The sequence below is a fragment of the Venturia canescens genome, chromosome 9, assembly GCF_019457755.1.
Source record: "Venturia canescens isolate UGA chromosome 9, ASM1945775v1, whole genome shotgun sequence".
Classification (NCBI taxonomy): domain Eukaryota; kingdom Metazoa; phylum Arthropoda; class Insecta; order Hymenoptera; family Ichneumonidae; genus Venturia; species Venturia canescens.
The window spans coordinates 12,447,736-12,470,677 of NC_057429.1; the positions used below are offsets into that span (position 1 = coordinate 12,447,736).

Genomic DNA, 22,942 nt, shown 5'->3' on the forward strand with positions numbered 1-22,942 from the left:
GCGCATTTCGCCTCGAGGCAAGCTCACAAGATGATCGTTAACGTTTTTTGTACCAGTGTATACCGAGCCCAAACCGAGGCTGGCACAAAGGAAGCTCAAAAAAATCTGATTTACTTCCTAGTTTCTCCGTTTGTCTCGTCCGCCGGTGTGCTCTACGCGCGGCAACAATTATAAAAGAACGGTGGAAACGAGCGAGCGGATGCGTATGCAAAATATTGGCGGAAGCTCGTTTGTGCTGAAAGAAACGAGGCGAAAAAAATCCACGCACATACACACACATTTACGAATGCGTAATCGATATTTGGACGAATAGAAACGAAAAATGAGAGTGCAGTGGCTGTACGGAGGAGTCTTTTTTTTGGCGCGTTTTTCGTCGTTGCAAAATAACCCGAAAACTTTACCCGCGGGCTCGAATATTCAATTGAATTCTACTGAAATTATTATTCAATCTCGATGTTTCAATTGAGATTGAAAACTCAGAGATTCGTCATTGAATAGGGAAATCCGAAGGAACGAAATTTCAATGGGAAAGAACGTACGTTTTTCGGCACTAAAGAAACAGTCCGGTCCTGTTATAGCAGTGGGCTAAAAGGAAAGTAAATGCTGTTGCACGGGCTTGCTCGTATGACTCGTTACAGTTGATTTTATCCGCATAATGACTAACGGGATGCGAAAAGATCTCGTCAATGTGCTCCGGTACGCCTCAATATTCTTTTTTCTTTTTTCTTTTTTTATGTTTTAGCTTTTCAGCCCAAGAAAAAGGACCTCTGGGGAAGGTAACCCCGGAAGAAGGAAAAGAATGAGGATAAAAAACGAGGAGGCAAGAAAGAGAAGTGATGTAGCGCAATAAGAGACGTGAGAGAAAGCTTTTCTTCACATTTTCTCCCCCCCCACCCCTACCGATGAGCGAGGCCGAGCGAGCTCGCGTAATACTCATGGCACCTTCTATCCCTCTCGTTTCAAGGCGTCAGGGAGTTTCCCGCGGAAACGAAGTTTTTCCCCGGGCGAGCATTTCTCGCACTTGAGGAGGCGCGCCATTTTACTTCCATTTTTTTTCCACTCTTCTTCCCTCGGAGATAAATTCGTTCCGTTTTCGTTTCTTCGCGTGTCTGTTGACTCAGCCGAGCCGAGTCGAGATGTGAACTTGCCGAATAAACGTACATTTTGCGGCGGTCTTTATTGTCGTCGCGTCAACAGTGAAAATACCCGAATTCGACTTGAGCACAGCTTCTCATCGTTACTACAACGTCATCGATTTTCACGTCCGGTAATTCGATGCATCGAATCTGAGAGAGCTAAAACTTCGGTGCTGGGTTTTTATAGCTCAACGAGAATTAGCGTCCTCAACTTTCTGGCGGAGTCCCAAACATTATTGTTATGAAAAACGGTTTCTGGTGAACTCCTAAAATCACACTTTTGGCACGATCATTCTCGATTAGCTGACCGATCAAATTTACTCGCTGCATCCCTATTTATGGGGCTTACGAATAAAACGGAATGAAATATTGATCGGCACTTTCACACATCGCCGGACCTCGATAAATCTAAATATACATTAAATTTGGCAGATATCTGTGTCGAAGCGTTTGAACGCAGCCTTTCGTCCTCGGTTTCTGCATACGGCAGATTGGACGAAAGAATGAACCGTCGCTTTACCCGCGAGAGAGATGAAAATATAGAGAGAGAGAGAGAAAGAGAGAATGCGCGATTCGGCTCTCAACAATCGATGAAATTTTCTGCGATATGTTACACTTCGATGAATTTACGCACATACGAGAACACATGGATGTAAGCACGGAATATCCGTTCATGCGCGTTCGTGCACGATTGAGAGGATGCGAACAAAGAGATGAAAAATTCGGGTACGCGTGGCTTGATTTTCGTCACCGAGTCTTCATTAACACTCCATTCTTTGTCTGTTCTTTTCTCCTTCTTTCTCTCCCACTCTTTGCGGTTTCATTCATCTTATTTTCGTCGACGATTCGTTTTTTTTATTACAGTCCGGAAAAAGGATTTTTTTTCATCTCTGCTAGCACGAAGCAATTCGGTGCAGAATATATGCGAACAGAGATGAAGGGATCTGTTCAAAGGCATTCGAGACTGAATTCCGAGTCGAAAAATCCGAAAACGTGTTTTCCATTGGAACTCTTCACCCCTGATATATGCGCTGTTGTTAATGGGACTGGAAGAAGTCGTACGTTTCTACGGTGCGTGACGTCAGGATCGATAAAATTCGAGCTGGAGTTTTTGACCACGTGCTTCTCTATTCTTATTCGCTTATTTCTGAAAGAGGATTGAGGGAAGGCCGTGAATTCGATCGATTTAGTCGTAACCGCGCGCTTTGGGTCACTCTCGAAAGTGTTACTCCTGGCTTCCACCAAACCACTTAAGAGACCGGATACGTGGCACATTTTTGCGGGCAAGCCGAAAGCTTTTGACCTCCGAGTTACATGTTCGACACCAAAAAGTGTGGCACGATCGTGTCTTTTTATTTTAGTCTATTTTCGAGACGGAATTTCCTAGTGCGTGGAAACGAATCTTTTTGAAATTCGCCGTGACGACAGGGAAGCGGTTCAATACTCTGCTTTTTCTGTCAGTCAATCCCCAGCGGAGGTGCACCTGCTACGCCGTTCGTGATTTTTATAAAACGGGAGCTCTTGACACCCTGGCAGAGCCTCGTCGCCCACTTTTTCGAAAAAAAGCTAACGTTTCGCTCGCTCCGACTTTTTTACTATGAAAAAAACCTTATTTCGATTATTCGTGTACTTTGTACAAACGAATTTTTAGCAATTTCAATTTTTAATCTCTCTCCACGATGAAAAATCACAGTCAAAATTGCTTTCACACGATTCCACTTATTTTCTAACCGTTCTGACTTGAATTATTGATAACTCGTTAAGTGGATCCTATTAGAGAAACTGTGTGTTGGCCTTCCCGATCACGAGAGCTATTTAATCTCACGGGAATAAGAATTTTTTATGAGACGCTCTGTGACTGAATAGAAATGGCTTCCGGCCTGAACAGTCGTGTTTCAAATACGCGGAGAGAATTGAACGGTAATAATATTTAGCGTGAAATTCACTGTAAAATTCACCGCGACATATTTGACTGCAGGGCCAAGTTAACGAAAAGTATATTGATTCCTGTAACGCAGTGTAAAATTTCAAAGGTTTTGCGCAATTTTTAGTTTTATGATAGTATAAATATCGTTTAATTTATAGGAAATTTTAATTTTTCTTCTATAATAATATGATGAATTGCAGCTCGTCACCGCACTATCGTTGCTCGCGGTAATTTTTCAAATTTCATTCTCTCCGTGTACTCGGTTTCAAAACGTTCAAATGAGTGGCTCGTGATTAAAGCGGCCTCGAATAATTCGAATTTCAATGAATTTGTCCAAATCTTTAATTGTCTCTCGAAAACTTTGTTTTGGGGATAATTTGATTATTGGAATCAGGCATTTTCGTCCCACGGTTAGGAGAATAACGACCAAAGTCAAACATTTGCATCGGTCAAACGCTCTCCGTTGCCTGTCGACTTTGTTTGTTTTGTTCGATTCGAGTCAAGTTGAAAATTTTCAAATTCACTTTTCTGTTAGCGTATTAAAGTCGTCTGTTCGGGCTTTTTTTCAGCTTTGTGCTTGGGGTCCATGGATACGCGTCGATAGTCGGGATGCTTGCAAATTTCCCACGGAATAAATGCATACAATAAAAAAAGGATCGGAGAGTCACGCATTGGGCTCCGAAATAAATGCAGCGTTTGCAAGACCCGACGATTGGACGAATCGACACGAATCGTTTCTGGTGCACTCGTACGAGGCATTCGACGGAAGACAATCGCCCAAAACAAACTCGTATATACCGATTGTAGTGAAATTCGGGACAAATAAATGAACACAAAAAGTGATCAAGGGTCGTAGGATTTGTCAAGATTTGTGGATCGATCGGTAAACTTGATGGAAAAGTGAGAAATTTACGTGAGTTTTTCTTGCTTTGGAGGAGTGAGAGTCAATGAAAAACGGGGCGAAACAAAACGACGCACTGAGCAATAACGAGCGACGAAATGAAATCCTGCATTTTTAATGAGTCCAATAAAAATCAACTGTTAATTTTGTTCTCTGACAACTGGAAGTTCAAACACGCGATTCAGAGGTCGTACACATCACTTCAGTTTCGCATAAATTGGTTCTGAAGTGCACAAGATTTATCTCCCTCGCAAACGGTTTTCTCTTTGAAGCGCAGAGGCAACAAGCGCGATTCATTTGCACTACGATAATAAAAGCGTTTCGCCTCACTTGAACTTTTCCAATAGAGCGCGTTCGGGCCACCGGGCGTTCAATCTTTTGGAGGAATCAAGAAAGCTGGAGGGTCAATCGATTAGCAATTATCGCGTCGAAAAATTCACAAAGGAAAATCCATATCGGGAAAACAGTTCCGCGAACAACGGGGGGGCTGAGTCACTGTTCGGTCAATCGGATGTGCATCGGGCTGGTGCAAAAAGAGAATAATTGATAGATAAACAGACATCGGTGATAGCTGCTCGGAGTTTACGGTATTCAGGCATGACAAGGGGCTTTTGTTGCTTGCACTCGGACCAATGAGTTTGTACAAAAAAATCTAAAACAGCGAGATTTTTTGGGCGAAAAAAAAAATTATATTTCGACGTATATAATTCGAAAACAATAATAATAAAAGTATACGATTTTATATTAGGGAAATTGAATAATGGAGCCGTGTATTCGTATGGAATGATTTCTGGAAATCAGGTGTTTCAGAGCGTGAAATACTTGAATTATTTTTAATTTTTCTTTATGATTTTATTGGTTCAGGCGATAGCCACTGCTTTGGAAATCAAAACGCTCGTGAAGACCGTGGAGAAACATAATATGGGTTCCTGTGGAGTAGTTTTACACCGAATTAGCCCGAGATATCAGAGTTCAAAAATTCTATCGTAGAGTTGAAATACCAGTGAATGAACCCTTCAAATTTCAAAATTCTATGTTTTTTTCCTCGGCGCGAAAAAATCGCGACAAAACTCCAAATTCTTCTAATAAAGAATATGATTAATTTGAATAAACATACAAGAAAAAATAAGCCCATGATGAGTCTAGTCTTAAAAATCGTAGAATGGATCACTCTATTTTAGAGAATTGTTTGGAAAAAATAAAAAATGGCATTCGCCTTTAAAAAAAACGTTTTGTATTTTAGGAGCGAAAAAGACGTTGACATTTTTAATTCAAATTTTTTTTAATACTTTCAAGTGACAGTGCTCTTAAAAACAATAAAAACGATATGGTGACCTTTGCAGATATCTCAATTAGTTCAGGAATTATCAAGCTTTAAAGGTTTCAAAACTTCCAAAGCCCTTTTTTCGAAAATTATAACGCTCGTCAAAGAAGAGATAAAGATCGAAAAATTGGTATGGATACTCCTTTCATGGAGTATTATTTTATTTAAAAAAAAAAGTCCATTTTAATCTGTATACGTTAAAACACATGTGCGAGACCATACTGTCCGAAAATTCTCTAGATTTGATCATTCTTATGCATATGATTATGTATGCAATAATAAATCTCCGACGATTTTTTAGCTCCCGTCGTGGAAAAAATTTTTATTTAAAAAATTATAATGCGCTACTGGCAAAAGTTGAAAGGGCGATTAGCTTCGCGACGAAAACGAAACAAATGAAACAATTTACGGTTTATATTTTTGAGCAATTTTTTTCGCTGATTTAATGTTTCCGTTTTAGCCGTTATAGAACAACTCATGCGAAAATTGTACCGAACCCGAATCAACTCGATTTCTACATTCGTATTCTGAAAACGCGAATATTTTCAGTACTATTTTGATCCTCGTTGTTGAACATACCACACGTCACCACTCGCAGGAGAGAAGTCGATTCGACCCAATTGTATTATTTCACGCGTTGCGTGCGGACCTCGCCGTTTTTTCGAGCCACAAACCCAAAGCACACTAATCGTTGAACCCACCGAACCTGAGCGTTAAAACGAGGATTTGTATTCAGCACTTTCGTAAATAATTCGAGCACGCGGCATTACACGTGCGTTATTTTCTCGTTGAGAGGATTTAGCGGCGTCTGCGGTTTTCGCTCCCGGATTATGCGTTATTACACGCGATTGCACGATTACTTTATTATCTTTCTAACGAAAGATCGGTGGAGCATGCTTCTGTGGGTATTTCCGGACGAAGTATACCTGCTGCGTGGTGAAATACTGGCGAAATAATGGCTCGTCCGATACTCCGCGAAGCGTTTTGGCCTTTGGAAACGTTAATTGGTGTATAAAAGATCGAGGTTTTTCTCTCACGAGGCGAAAGGTTCGTGATCATCATTTCTATTTTTGATGTACCGAGTTATTCAGAGGCGCGTGGCAGGTGCCAGTTCTCGAGTTTCTTTCCGCATTTAATGCTTTTTTTATCTTCGTACAACAGCGATCCTCGAGCCACTAGATGAGCGCTCGCATTTCCTCCACATTTCTTTTGCTGCGTTTTACTATGAAAACGAGTATAATCACTAACGTTGACAGTTATTCACTGGCGCGTGTTAATGGCGACGATGGACGCGGGTGATCAGAAAGTTTATTCCTCATTACCGACCTTTTGCGTCCTCGTCGTCATTACAAGCATTAATTACCGATTATATTCGTACGGAATTATTACAATTATTGTCGTTTTACTATCAGCTCCCGTCTCACTCAATATTTTCCTCTCTGCGAAAGCGTTTTCGCTTTTCTTCTCGTTTCCTTCCTTCGCATAATTAAGCCGAGTTCCGAGCGACTTTCACGACTTAACAGGTGGTGTATCTGACCAGGTGAGTGGCTGACCGATCGCTGTGAGATGCCCATGAGTTTCGGCACCGAAGTTTCCATCCGCGGTGGAATTTCTCAGGGAATTTAAGCTGCTCGCGCTGCAATCTTTCCTCTCGCTGGCAGGGTACGCGCGGCTTCGACGCAACGAGAAAGTTTGACCTTAAATTATGCTCTGGGATCACACCCTGACAAAGTTCTAGGCCGGCACTCGCGAGACTTGGCGCAAATTCATCTAGTTTTTTCTAACGCGAAACGCGCCCGGTAAATATTCGATATCGCGGCACCAGCGATAACCGGGCTAAAATTTTTTTTACGTCTTTTGTATGACCTGTGAACAATATAAAAAGGTTTTTTATGTAGGCGCATGACGTTTTTTAGGTAAAAAACATTATTATCCTTATTACTATTATATTTAACACACATTTGACTCTGAGTCTCACTTTCGCTCGTCCTCCAACTCTGCAGTCGTGACCCCAACAACCCGAACAAACCAAAACAAACCCTAACACATTTTGTTTGGGTTTGTTTTGATTCGACTTTGTCGAACATCATCATGCTGATGATCCAACTCTGCGGTCGTGACCCCAACAACCCGAACAAACGAAAACAAAAAAGCGGTCGCTGTGGGATGGATGTGCACGACGGAAAAGGAAATCGGTGATGTAGCGACTCATATGATAGTCTCGTCGTCGTCAATGAAGGGCAAACAAATCCGTCAGTTCCTGACGCGCGCGCGCGCACGCACGCACACACACACACACACACACACACACACACACACACACACACACACACACACACACACACACACACACACACACACACACACACACACACACACACACACACACACACACACACACACACACACACACACACGCGCGCGCGCGCGCGCGCACATTTTGTGTTTTGTTTTGTCTCGTTTGTTTTGATTCGAACATCATCATGTTGATCATCATGTGCTCATGAGTTCTGTAGCTACGAACACACACGCGCGCGCACGAATTCATTTAGCAGATTTTGTCGAATACAATTTGTAAATTGTGTCAAATTTGTAAAACAACTGAAAAAATAGTTTTATTTTATTTTTTTAAGACCATGCGCCTGTTTAATATGACTGGCTATGGTTTAACCAAGTTATTAGGTAACATGAAAAAAAAATTCACCCTGATTATCGGTGGTGCCGCGATATCGAATATTTACCACGCGCGCTTCCGCTTAATTGAGGGTCGGAAAATATGGAATTCCCGACGTTTTGTCATACATTTCCAAATTTACGCCGGGCACATTGAGCTCCAATCCCAATTTAGCACTCCGATGAGAACAGCCACGTGCTCGGATGAATAAAAGAGAGGAAAAAATGGGTTCGAGCACAGCGGGGAGAATCATCTCCCTTCAGGGAGCTAGCTTGGAAAATATTGTCGTAATCAACGAACCGCATCGCTAATGGCTGAGTAATTACGTGCGACAAGAAGACGAGGTCATATTTCTGTAGGTACTCCCAGTTGAAATATGCTTAAGAAAAAATCAAATGAAATGAATGGGGCCGGTAGGGAGGAGGTTGTGCCCTACACGCTTTGAAACTGAAGCGGGAATGAGAAGTAAAAAAAGAAAGAAAAAAAAAGCAGTATTCGAAGGACTCGAGCCACTGGACGCAATGAAAAAGGGCTTTTCTGTATGAAATAAACTCTCACTTTTTTTTTCGTAATTACGTGGCTCCTCAATATTTTCTTTCCTCGTACAGGACAAGCTTTTATGTGGAATTTGTTGAAGCTTTAAAAAAGTCGCCGCTCCCTCATCATTTTATAAGCGAGTTGAATGAAGGGACAAATGTCAGGACAAGAGTCAACACGAGTGATGAAAGTTCCGCAATTTTTTACCCCTGAAATAGCAAATTCATGGAGATTTTTCAAGTGGATTTATCAAGCCCAAATTTAGCTGGCAATTGGCAACGAAGTTTGTTGGGATCCCATGCCCGTTGCGCCACGAACGCGTCACCGCCATTGTACGTTGAACTGGACTCTTCAAATCGGCGGATCGTCAAGAGCGTGGAGCGAAAGAGAGTGCAACAGATAGTGGAGGAGACAGGGGAAGAAAAAACGAATAATCTAAGCGAGATCCGAAAATAATTTGATAGAAGAAAAACTTGCTCGTGAGGCACGAGCGGAGCAACTGATGAGAAAAGATAATCTCGATATTGGAACGGAGTAAACGAATAACGATAGAAAATTAATATAAAGTAGCGAGAAGATATGAAAATAATGTGATGGTCGATGAATGAGATAAACAGTTAATAAAAAAAACGTCGATATAACCGAGTGTCAATAAAGTTGGACGTAACGTAACGTGAAATCCATACACAATGAAGGAACTGTCGATATTTCGATTCAGTTCTACAAACGCGTGGAGATGACATGAAATTAAAGTAAATCTGGCGTCCGCAGTAAAGAGGGAGACGGAGCAGAAAACCACGATTCGCGTTTATAGCTGCAATAGAAAAAAAAACACGTAAAAACTTATAATTTTAAAATAATCTGGTATCTTTAACATGAATATGGAGGAGAGAGAGAGAGAGAGAGAGAGAGAGAGAGAGAGAGAGAGAGAGAGAGAGAGAGAGAAGAAAAACACGTTGAGAAAAGAGAAGCAGAAGCAGCGGGTCCATGGCGAATAACGAGTCTCAATTTCACGAATCCCCATTTCCAGCATCATTTTCATCGCTTACCTCACTTGTCTCCTGCGCGCATTCATCGCCCTCATTCCAGCGATATAATCCATCTCCTTTCCCCGACTTTTTTCATTCGCGGTTCTCCTACGCTCTGTTATTTCAACTCCCATTCATTTTCTTCAAGCTCTCGCACCGGCATGTGTTTTATTAGCGCGAAAGTGAACTGTTATTTGACGTTGTAAATTTCATGAGAAAAAGAAAAAATACCTAATATGAATGTCTCTATCGAAACGATCACGTCGTCGAAACAACGATCATAATATGTTTAAGTAGAGCTATTAACAGCTTGTTCCCGCATACATACGCTCGCGTTGTGTTAGTCATAAAGCTTCTTCCATATCCGCAAATACGCGCCGTTGTTTGCATACACACGCCCGCGTGAATATCTGGGACATCGAATATGGGATTTACATAGAGTCTAATAAGTGGATTTCACTATTCCGAGCAATTCTCTTCGCGCACGTGCAGAGTTCCGAGCGCAGGAGACACAATATTCCGCTGAACGTAACTGCGCATGCAGGCATAAACGCTTTGAATTTATACAAATATATTCGACTGGCGATTTTCCGTTTGCTCCCGCGCCCCGCCATATGAAGATGACGCTGAAGTTTGCAACGTTGGAGTCCAACGAAATGATGTTAAAAATCGTTCCGATATTCGTGAAATAAAAAATTGGCGAATTACAAATGTTTTTTTCGTTCGTTTCGTTGGACTCGGACGTTGCGAACTTGAGCGTCGTCCATGAAAGCTCTGCAGCGTCGGTTGTGAAACGTGTGGGAATCCGGAGGGGCTTGTTGCGTCGCTGGAGTTCTGTGCCCTCGAAAATCCCCGACGATTTCGTTTTTTATATGTTTTCTCAAGGATTTTTCCACGTTGTTCTAAGCAGAATCGATCGGTAGTCGAGTACTGCAGCTCTCTTTGTGCGTGCATTGGGCTCAAAACGTTTTTCGAATCGAACGAAGATTCGATCTTGCTTCGGAGTTCCGCAACTCTTCTCTTCGCCAGCTTTTCAGAATGTTCTCCATTCTGTGGCGTCTCTCGTTAATGCCCCCCCTCCGGCCCCGCTTTCTTCGTGTCTGCCTCGTTTTTTCCAGCTTTTCCTTGTTTCTCTCTCGCAGTTATGATTCCGGCCAACGCTCTGACGCATTTTCTATTCTCTCGAGCCTCCTGCGACTGTCCTACATACCGAGTTGGCATCGGATTCTCCGCTCTGTGCCTCGATGGCTAGCACACCGCACAGCCCCGACGCTTCGAGCTCGTCTCTGGTTCTATTGTCCCAGTATCGAATTGCTGTATACGATCTCTTCGCTTTTCCAAGCCACGGATCTGGCCTCTGCTGGTTCAGGAATTTCAAAACACACCCACTGTTTCCTGGTCCCTCACTTGCTGTCGCTACGACGAAATTAGAACTGGCGGTCATGGATACGCGCTCGATATATGTCGCACTATTCGGCTAATCCGCGAGTCAATAATCTTCGGGTAAAGCTGCATATGCTACTTGAGAGAGTGCGACCAGCACTCGCGACACCGAACCGGCTGGCGGATCGATTTCTCAGTGAACTTCAAAACGAAATTGTACTACAATGCCATTGGAAGTTGAGAATGACCGCGAGCATGCTTCAGCAGAGAATTGATCCATGCTGCGCGAGCATTTAGAAACTGATCTGGAATTTTACTCCGTTAGTGCGCACATAAAGGTAGGAAAGGAAACGTTTAAAAAGTCAACGAAAAGAGGTGTTAAAACGAAGCCCTTTTCGTTCAGGGGAATTTATGATTTCTCAAAGACAATAGAAACTTTATTAGGATTCGGTTGAACAAAAAATCATGATAATTCGGAGCAAGACTAATTTCACACGAGAGGAGAATTTACTCACGTTTGAGAGTTGGAGAATTGATTGTAGCTGTAGAGTTGAGGTAATCGATGTGATCATTTTTGAGGAGGAACTTCACTGGATTAGAGAAGAATCGAATCGAATAGAGCATAGAGATTATCACACACACACAAATACAATAAGTTGAGTCAAGTTTTATTATATTAGTTTATGAAATCTTGAATAAATGTAATTCAAGTGCATGAACAAATATGACGCATTAAGTCAGTTTTGTCATTCGTTCGTTCGAACACACGCACGTAAATTTCATGACGTCAAGAATACTTGTTCTTTGGCAACTTAATTACAAGGGTGAAGATGTAATTATAACAGAAAATGACAAATATATCCGAACTAGTCAAAGTCAGTGTGACCATCTTCACTGTCAACACCAATCGATAACGTTAATACTCGATTCAAAGAATGAACCATTCATCGACCAACAAGTTTTTTAAATTTTACAACATCTTTTAAACAAGAGGTTTTGTTGGGCGTATTCGTGAGTGCATTAACGAACGGTCTAGTTCTAATGAAAGGTTGTTTTTTTTAACAATTGAGCCATTCAGTCTGACGTGGTTCGATTGGAATCGTTATTTCGGTTTCTATTTGTCCCGGTATCAGGACCATGGATCATTGACTGATCCGTGGCCTTAACTACTTAGCCAGTGTGCCATGTGTCAGAGTGCGGATTACCAAACTGCACGAACCTTTCCAGAGGAGGCTTCGAATCCGAACGGAGTTTTATTGATTATTTAACCCCGTTTTCATTTCTCGACCGATCTAACAATCTCCGCATCGTTTTATTCAGCTAGGTGGCGGGTTTTCTAGCTTGATTTTAGACTCAATAGAAGCTCCGAAGCGGGACAAAAAAACTCGATTTTAATCCATCGTTCTCGTCGAAATTAGGAGCGACGTTTGTGAAATAATGAACAATGTTACATGGCTCGCACAGAATCGACTCGAATGTGGGAATCTTTAAACCACGATTAAGGGGGTTCAACTTAATCAAAAATCCATTTTTTTTTATTGCATTTTTTGAAATTTTGAGTGGAACTATTTTTTTTGCAAAAAACGATGAAAGAAACGGGCTTTTTGTCATATTAAAAATAATAAAAAATCGTTTGATATGCGCCAAAGGCTATTGAATCTAAAACCATTTTTATTTTTCTTCTCCGATCATCCATTTTAGAGATTTTATCAACAGCGCACACCCATTTTTTGGGCCTGTTTTCTCCCCCGCTTTTCTGTACGAAAACTGAGTAAAGTAGATATAAAAAAAAATGTTTGTGTGTTTTAAGAGTGTATTTTTTAAGCCTGACACTTTTTATATTCATATTTATAGTTTATACCGTTGAAAAAAATTCGTGAAAATAGTCTTTTACTAATTTCAAGCTTGCTTTACGTCGCGAGCCTCTCTTTGTGACGAGGAATTCACGAACGCCGAGATATTGTCCCCGCAAATCAACCGCGGTGAATCAAGAACCGAGCAAACATTAGTTTGGGCTCAGCAGGACACCCGGTGGATGGTGCACAGAACTCCTTGCGATTTTCTCAAGCAAGATGCGACTCCGTCTATATCCGTCCGTCCGTTACGGCCTGGGCAAATATTTGCAAAGGAAGATTCAATCGACAATCAAGACCTCTCGGAGTCTCGTGGCTCTATGATTCGACCTATCGATTCCCCTCGAGGTCTGCGCTAATGCAACGCGTTGTATGGATGGAAGGCTAGTGTAGGATTCCCAAGAATTTCAAATCGAAGTATCGTTTGTAACGGATTGTTCAAATTTATGCTTTTTTTTTCTGAAGATACATTCGTAAAGTAGAAACACTTGTAACGATTTCCAGTTTCGCGATGAAGCTCAAGTTTGCCGGAGTCCAATGAAACAAACAAAAAAATTATTCGTAATTCTCTTTTTTCTTTATTCCACGAATCAATTGTGTAGGTTGAAAAATTACGAATTGCAAATGGAGGAGCAGGAAAAAACAGAATTTATATTTTTGTTTTCGTTCATTTTGTTGGACCCCAGCAACGTTGCGAACCCCGGAGTCTTCAGTTTCGGTTTAAATTCTCATATCGAACGCCAAGAGTGCGAAGGACCTACAGAGGAAGACGCGAATGAAAGACTAATGCACGAGAAGAGCGAAAGGAAAATCGTTAATGGAGAACAATCGTATTTCCAAACGAATAAAAGCTTCTCTTATCGTCCATTTATGAAGGAGTTTTTCCCTTGTAAAGAGAATATAATCTAGCTGCGATAAAGGGAAGAAAAAAGTTTGTCGAGGCGATAGCCGTATTGATATCGAGAGGGTGATTCGCGACGAAATACAAACCCTCTCGATGGATTCGTTTTTCGAGCGTTTCGCAGATTCGATATCAAATCGAATCTCGCCGGGTGTGGAGACGGGAGTCAATATAAAGCGGGAAAGAGAAAAGTGAGAAAAATCCAGCTCGGTGGCTTCTTCCTCTCGGTGTAGTCGACTTTCCGCCGTGTACGCGTTTGGCTCGTAGATAGAAATCAGACGAATCCGATCGAGGATCTTATGGAAATGATGCGAACTCGAGCACACGCAAAGTAGATTCATTATTCGGCCAAGAATTGTAGCGCAACTGAGGATATTGCGTTTCTCAAAGCGTCATGGAGAACTTGGAATGCTCTTCGCGCGTGCATGCAAATGCTCCTGAAGCCATCGACGTTTGCCACAAGCAATTGCTTTAATTGCTCTGAATACAAATGTTATGCAATTAATTATATGACGTATATGTACATTACTCACTCAGGGTAGCATTATTGGCCCTCGATTGATCCGTTTGCGACCTCAGCTGCCGCAACCGGTTCAGTTTACTCTGCTGCTGATCAAGCCGGTGTCTCAGTCTTGCAAGTCTGTCTTGCTGTGCTGGTTCCTGTTTCACAAAAATAAAGCAATTAAAATTCTCTCAATTCACACGTAGATCGAGGAAAAAAGTCACGTGAAAATGTTTTTTCATTCAACTCCTAACTCCTTCTTTGATCGAAACATTTCAAATTAACTTTATGAAAAAATCTTATTTTCTCTCTTTACGAGCTCAAGCTAGATAACTTCTGGAGTACACTTTGCGGTAACGCGCTTGACGCGCGGGCCGAGCAGGCTAACCGTATAGAAAACCCCACGGAAAGGGGCGGCTGCACTCTATCGAGTTTCACTCGGCCATCGGCACGAGAAATTCGGAAACGCGCAGTTGAAAAGCTTCGAGGAAATTAATACTCGTGGTTGGATTGAGCGATGTAGCAATCGCTAGCACATCGATGGCTGAGTCGGTACTTTTTCTGTGTGTACAACGGTCCCGATCAATCAAAAGTTCGTACACAATTGTGGCTGCTGCGCGGGCATGATTTTCCGCGGTGGCCTTTGCTTCCGTAAGAATTGAAGGAGCCTCGCAGGATCGGGGCTGTGATTAAGTCTATCGGGGAATCCAATGGGAACACACGGAAGCTCGTCATTTGGGGAGACGGCGGGAGATTTAAGTAATGTAACAGACTCGTAAAAACTCTCAAGGGCGTGCGGAGGGAAATTAAATAAAAAATGGAAAAATATATCATTGAATATGTAATTGCGATCTCGTTCGTTAGAATTCGTTTATCGTTAATGATGTTCCATTTTTTACCGTCGCCTCATTCACGCAGACTCCTTTTTATTATGTCGAATGATTAATTGGGCGCATTAATGTGCGCAGGGAACGGATGGAACAAGGGAACGCAAATTGTGGTCTCTATATGTAGAGCACTCGGAGGGAAATCCCACGGGGGGTATCGACCTGATATAGTGTCTCTCTATACGGAGTCTCGAACCCGAGCGTGAGCCGTGAGGATTACGAAGACCTACTCGGTGTTCTATCGTACTATAGGATCGGGATATCAGCCCGATGTTACATCGCATGTGCGGAAGAGAGATTTCTTCGGAGAAAAAAAAGGGAAAAAACGTTGGGCTGAGGAAAAGAGAAAAAGCGAGGAAGAGGGAGAGCACCGAACGGGGGGCTTCATCGGTGCCGATTCCAAATAGAAAATATAGACAGGAGTATTACGTCAAAATACCAACCTACAGGGTGTCTCTTTCGAGATCATCGAAATTTCAAATTACAACGGGAGTCGACGAAGCAAATACCATTTTTTTATTTCGCTCTTTCCTGATGAGATTCGAGTCGTCAAAGAGGCTGCCAATACCGTGCACTTTTACTGCACGTTCGTTGAAAATTGTTGGACCGTGGCGCGTGGTTCGAACTGTTTTCCTCTTTTTTCAATTTACTCTCAGGAAGAATCGATAAACACTGCCAACGATGTTCCAGCGATAAATGTCTGCTCCTCAACTTCGAATTGCTTACATTTCTCTTTTTTTCCTCAAAGTTTTCATATTGTACTGTGGATTAGGAGGAAGGATTCAGCGACCGATCGCGAGTTTATGTTCGTTTAGGGGAAATTTGGTTTTGAGATTGCGCAGGTTTCTAGCGCTAGTAGGACGTCTTCTGATGATACCGGAGATAAAATCATGCAAAAAATGACCGCGTGGAGCACAAATCCCCATGTTTCGTAAATTCCAGTCAAATTTGAAGAAGCAACTAGCTTATTTTGGTGCAAAAACGCTCGATCCCGACGCGCTATTCGCTCATTTCCGTGCTACAGTAATTATACCTATAAAAGTTCATTTTTTCCGCGCGTAAGTCTCCGAAGACGGAAGACGTTGCGCGCCGCGGACACCCGGTACACGTAGGCGACTAATATTCTATGCGTAGAAAAACAGAAGCACGACAGGGATACGCGACGTCGTCTCGGATCGATATCCATCGATGAGCACACTCTCGCCGTATATTATTATAATACGCGTGTATACATCACGGTGAAGCAGCATAAGATATTCGTGAGAAACAGGCCAATAATTTATCCCAAATTAACGAAACTTTCGTGAAATATATCCATAATAAAAATATGTACCTCGAACGGATGATGCAGAAGCAATTTGATGAATAAATCAATGCGGTCTTCGGAGCAGCAATTGAAGAAATTTCAATTATCTTCGTGACATTTGTAGAAGTGCCGAAAACGAATGGCGTATTTATTATTTTCCGGGGTTATTTATCCCCGCGTATTATTCGATTCGATTTCACACTGAATTTTCATAAGCTGCGGAAGCGCAGGCACTTTTAATGCCTTTGCATTAAACTGGGAAACGATCTTTGAGGCAAATTCAAGATTAACGTTTATTTTTCACTTAAATAACAAAACTGCAGTTTCCATTAACGCAGTTGTCGTCGTAAACGGAATTTTCCTCGCTACGAAGAACTTCCCTGTGGCCGGAGGGATTCGGTTCCAGCGCGCAAAGGATCGCGTTAAAGTGAAGAGAGGCAGCGATTAAGGGCAGTTATTATAAATGTATTCTCGAAACCTGAGCCCCCGTGAATTCCCGAGTCGAAATTCAGACGCGAGGGAATCGCGCTAAGTCGTTAAATAATAGTGTTTTATTAAAAGATATCCGGAGAAATTGGAAACTTGTTCAATCTCATTCCCTTCGTCGCTTCTCTCTCTCTCTCTTTCTCTCTCTCGCTTTACCTTTTACTTTTCGATGGGAGCGTTTGTCAAGTGACGCTTGCATATACTGTGGGACTGCATTAAACTTTGTAAGAGGATTTTCGATCGGGAGAGCGCCCATTGAAGATTCTAATTATCGATGCGAGTGACCGAGCCAAGAGCAAATTGTTAGTGTACTCGTAGTTAATTAGAGTCGGTAAGAGACTGCGGAGTGAAAATATTATTGGATCGTTAGAGAGGATTAAAATATTTCAAATGCTAATGCCCTGCATCGTCTCCTGCACTCATATTCAGCGTGTTCTTCCACTAAGGATGCTCATATTAGAAAAGAAGCTCGATGTACTGGTTAAGGGATTAAGTACGAAAGATTGAGTTTCCCGGATGCCTTTAATCTTTCACAATTAAGTTACATTTCACTTTATATAACTCCCTGGACATTCTAATGAACGATATTCGAACGGAAAACGGTGGTTTTACCTCTGACGTTTGATTTCTTTCATCGAGTTTGAGAAAGATATTCCGACGATGAATGTGTTCTACTTGCTATTTTCATCGTTTATGACGGGAAATATTGAGTTTTTGAAGAACCCGGATCGACATATTTGATGCGTCGACATATTTTATTAGTTGGTTTCATGATCTAAATAATCGTTTTATTCCTGGGTCTATTTTCAATTTCCGCTCAATAATAATAAATCTGTTAACGAATTTTCGGAATTTCGAGCTTTCGGTGACTCGTAAAAGTTCGGAATTGAACCCCGGCCCATTCGAATGTTGAAACGCGATGGAGAAAAATCGGTCTCGTATATTCTCTTCAAATAATTCGGTCAGTTTGCAGAGAAAGAGCACCAAGTTTCGAATAAAAATTTGGGAAAAAAGTTGATGAAAAAATGTTGCATAAGCGAGAGAACAGAGAAGGAGAATAATTTTGGTTCACAGCACCCTCGAGTTACAGTCGCGTAGTAAAAGTGTACTTGTTCGCGTGTTGTACGAGTTACGAAACTGCTCGTTCGAAATTGCGCACGATATATGCGCCGAGTGAAAGAGCCGGAAGGGATGTGCAGGAAAAAGAGTGGAGCAGCAGTGTTGATTTCGTGCACATCCAGAGATATTCCTGCACATACATACATAAGAATGAACGCTCGGTTGGTATGTACATATAAAATTAAAGGGCCTGCAGGAGTACGAGAATTCTCGGGGCTATTGCCATAATAATCCCTCGCGAGGCAAGAGTGCAGATACTGTTTCAGCATGTGCAACAAATATCCGGGCAAACGGAACCCCCCCCGGCATCGTGAAAAAGCGAATGAAAAATTCAACGAAAAGCGACGAAAAAAATTCGATGCACGCGTATATTAATGCGCGAGCGTACAGATATGGGTACGAACGAGAGGGTTATCCGGTGCGCGAGACACTCCGGAGTTTTATCGCGTATGCGTACGTCTGTCATATTAATGATAGATGTACACGTAAGGGGCTGCTGGGAACACACGTAACGAGACACACGATAATCGCCCACTCGACTAATGACTCATTGTCGTAATAGAAATTGCAAACTGGGTCGAGTTCCTTCGCTCTCGCGCTGCTTTTTCTACCTCTCGCTCTCGTGTTCCCCTTATTTCGTATTTGCACGCACTTAAACTAAGTTCACGAGTACAATAAACCACGTGCTAACGCCCATGAGAAATCATGAGCGAGAAAAATGCGCACATGCGAATTAAAAATGGAAAGCACTTTGAAGAGATCGAGCGAACAATTGCGTTTCGTCATTGCCTGCTTCACGTGCACGCTGCTCCCCATTTTTTATTTTTCCTCCCATGCCTCGCTCGGGTCACGCGTATTACGCGCGGCGCGCGACAACCATTCGTTTGTGAGCTTCCTACGTATGGGAATTCTATTCAAATCAACTAGAATTTCGATCAAACATTTTTCTCTAATTTTCGAGCGTTGGAATTACTCAAATTTCGAACAGCCGTAATCTTGTATTCGCATAAGCCTCGAATGATAAATATGGAGACAGATCGATTCGACTGGAGGTTGCAACGTCGAAAATAAATAAAGTGGAAACTTCGAGGTTCGGAGTTAACGTTTGCATCGAAAATAGAATGTTGTAACAATCGCCCGTTGAACGGCGACTGAAATATCGTTTTTCCGAAAATTCGACTATCTCTCGATTCATAAAAATGAAAACTATCGAAACATATATTTTCGAATAAATACGAATTGAAAGAAGGACTATTCGCGGTTAAACACGTAGTCTGCTAAATAGTCGATCGGAAATAAGGATTTCGGATAACTTATTTTGCTCCAATCTGCTGATATTACAAACGTTTAAAATTTCGAAATATCGACCGTTCTACAATTTGCTTATTTGACATATTAAATCGTGGGCGGTACAAAATAACGAAAAAATCACGATCTGGCAAGACACCGTCCCGGCTTGGTAAATCTCATGTACGTGTCGTAGCTCATCCCGCCGTTTACGCGAAGGAGGAAAAGACCGGATTTTTATTATCGTTTTTCCGGCTCCGTGACAGCGTGTCCGGTTCACCGGATACGCCATCGAGGCTATTCCTTCTCGTTTCTAGCTGAAAGAGAGACATCCGAAGACTGCGGAATTGCAGGGGAACGTTCTCCACTCAGATGGACTCGCAAAGCGGCCTCGATCGCCGGAAGTAAACTCTACTTATTGTATCTTTTTTCGTAGCGCGCAGTATACCGAGATAAGGGAGAAAGAAACAAGCGGAGAAAAGGAGCTTCGCGCGGTAAACGAAAACAGAGAAAAAGACGGGAATAAGACGTTCTGGTTGAGATTTCGAAAACGAAGTATACAGACTCGATTCGTTTGCTCCAGAAAACGAACATACACAGGGAAAACGAATGTTTGAAAGGATCCCGGCCAATTCCGAGTCCGAGCGAGAACACAATTTCCTTCTCCCGGGATCTTTGCACGCGTTTCTCGGCTATATTTTCCACTGTACAGGGTTATATTCGCCGACGAAGCTTTTCACCCTCCGTGCATTTTCCACGCCGCGTCGTACAAAACCACAAAACCTTTTTTTCCCACCTTTCTTTCTTCTTCGTTCTTTTTCATTTTCCACAGAGAAGACCATCTATTCTCAGGGCAAATCCTGATCGAGCATGCTATGGAAAACCTGCTATCGGATCGCGCGCGCGTTTGTAATGGATCGTCGAAATAAAAAAATGGCATCGATATAGCCGCGCGTGGGGGAAATGGATTCATGTCGCGTTTACCAAACGTTCGCTTGATGGATCCACCGCGATTCAGTTCGAATCAAATGTTCTCGATCGCGAGTCTGCGCCGAGTTATTGCTTCTCGGAGTGCACGATTGCAATCCCCGCGCTCGCATCGATTGTTCCTTTTTACATTTTCTTACCTGTGCTCCTCGGAGCACGGCGAGGCGGGCTTCTCGTTGTTCCAAGAGACGCCTTTGCTGGGCTATTTCCCGCTGTTGCCGCGCTGCCATGCTCTCGAGTTCGCTAAGCACCAGCACGGCACCACCCCCGCCCACTGGTAACTGCAACAAAAGTAGAAAAAACACATTTCAGTTACGATTCTTTGATTCCCTTCTATATTATTTTTCCTCCTCCTCAACATCATATTCATACCGAAGAGCAAAACTAGCCGCGACGTTGGCACAATGCGGGAGCGAATTCTCCAGGCCGAGATTGGACGCTGAAAATTCGAGGGCGAAATGAAAACATTTTCCGCGCAAATGGAATCTCCATTCGTCGAAACAGAAAAACGCTTAAATCAGCCGCAAATAAACTGAAAATATTGCAGCAAGTTGAGCGATTGAACTATCCGTTCGTGTTCCACGAGACGCTTTTGTCGTCCGTAACGTAAGTATATTTTAAAAAAAACGCAGAGTCGATAAATAATTGAATTCCAAATTGAAAGCGATTTACACGAAATATCACGTCGATGCACCAACTCGATCGGGGTATGAATTTCAAGCACGGAAATGCCTCGAAAATCGTGGCTAAAATTGAAATATAGTCGATGAGTCGATGAAATTGCGATCAAATTCTTCAGGATGGGAATATCGGCGGATGTTCAGGACTGCGCTGTGAATGGGCAGTGCTCGAAATGGGATTGTAATGTATATGAACGAGCTATAGAAATGGGAGTAAGGATTTTTCTCGAGATGAATCAAAGCCAGCGAGGACATATTTCGTGAGTTCATCCTGCTCCGGGGCGCGACGCTGCATAAGTAATATCGATATATCGCGCGTGTTTCGTATGAGCTCGCAGAGTGTCTTTTCGTATAAATTTATTATATTATATTCTTTATATATACTGATGAAAATGTATATATGTGCGAGCGAGAGCTTTGGGGGAATCAAACGGAATTTACGAATAGCTGGAAATACATAAGTCGTCTGCTCGTAGCACGAGGAAGAGTAAAAAGGGGCGAGCGAGACGGAGGATTAACGAAACTCGTCTCTTTGGGGACATAAAATCTTCACGTGGAGGTATAGAATTTCCGTGGTCGCGATGAGACTCTTTGGAAGTCCCTGCAGGATACTTTTTCGGTTTGGCTTCACGAGCGGGAATGTAGAAAATGCGTTATTCCTCATTTCGAAGGTTTTCTTTCCCCCGTCTCCTTCTGCACTTCCAGTCCGCCCGTTTTTATTGTTGCCCTCGTTATTTCCCGGGTCTTTTTCCGAGAGGAGATTGTACGTAGAGCGTAAAACGGTGAGACGGTGGTGAATCGTCGAATTGATTAAGGGCGATGAAGGGGCTTTGCGAGTTGATGCGAGAGCGCAGGAAAACGTGCTCGCGGTCATCGGAGGGCCTTGAAATTTTGGCTCCGTACCAAAAAACACTCTTTTTCCTGGTTCCTGCAGTCTCGCTCTCGGCCCGCGAGTTCTTCCCTGCTCGCGGCCAATCTCCGATGGCGAGCTTTGAAATTTTTATTCGTTTTCCCCAAACGATCGGTGCGAGCGCAGAGCCCAAGAATATTTGGCAAAACGCGAGGACGCGAACCTCCATTCGTCTCAACGTGCTCCTCGCGCACTCGAGGGAGGATCCCCGTCCCACCTTCGTAGGTGATTCGCATCAGCAAATTCGTTCGATCGTGACAAACAAACAACGCGTGAAATAAATTCAAGTTATTTTCTATATCCCAAAACATGTCAGGCTTCTGCTCACCCTGCTGTCAACAGGGTGGCACGTGCCCCGCGAATTTACGTTTTCGTATTTTCCCCGAGCTTCCCGTTATTTATACACGCGCACGCATATACAAACATTTATTCCGAATGCGCATCTGTGTGGGCGTGCACTTGTGTATATGCATATCAAAAGTTGTTGGAACTTGAACGTTCGCAGACGAAATGAACTATTCAAATTTTGATTAACCCATCTCCACTTTCTCAACAGCGATGTACGTCGCTGCGGTTTCCTCTGCATTTATTCATGTTTACTCTCTTGCAAACACTCGTATATTACACGTTTCACCGATACGACGTCTACTCACGAAAAACAAGGGGCGCACGTTCTACTTTCGAGACTTTACGTAAACCGAAGTTCTGTACAGTGACTAATCGAGTTAACCGGAATCCTTTGTGCGATACCGTTGTGATGAGAATAACTCGCTTATTTACCGGAGTTTATGCGGGTTATTCGAGTGTCGATATATCGGGTCTGCGGATAAAAATAACGCAGAGTTCATTTGCACGTAATAAGAATAAAAGGCTTTGAAAAAGAGATTGGCCAACTTTTCTTAGGACTGTGACGAGTGTTGTTCTAGTGAATTTTATTTCAACGACGAGTTGCTTCTTCACGCTGATTTTTTGTCGATATTTTATCTTCCAACGTGCCAGTTTCTTTTCAATTCATTTATATTCTTGCGTTTTTAATTTCCCATGCAATTTGTACTTCCGTCCCGGTGTGGCCGCTCCAGCCGATCTATCGCGCGCGCGCGTTTGACGAGGACGA

General features: G+C 42.6%; 1 protein-coding gene across 3 annotated transcripts in view; it reads right to left on the reverse strand.

The window, feature by feature from the left end:
* The window catches only part of ASPP (Ankyrin-repeat, SH3-domain, and Proline-rich-region containing Protein), a 117,098-nt gene that overhangs the window by 22,452 nt on the left and 71,704 nt on the right, over positions 1 to 22,942 (reverse strand). For all 3 annotated transcript variants that reach the window (XM_043428027.1, XM_043428025.1, XM_043428026.1), the window contains 2 exons: positions 20,379 to 20,519; positions 14,198 to 14,324 (listed from right to left, as the gene is read on the reverse strand). In XM_043428027.1, the coding sequence (XP_043283962.1) occupies positions 14,198 to 14,324; positions 20,379 to 20,468 (217 nt within the window). In that variant the 5' untranslated portion in view covers positions 20,469 to 20,519. The remainder of the gene's footprint in view (positions 1 to 14,197; positions 14,325 to 20,378; positions 20,520 to 22,942) is intronic.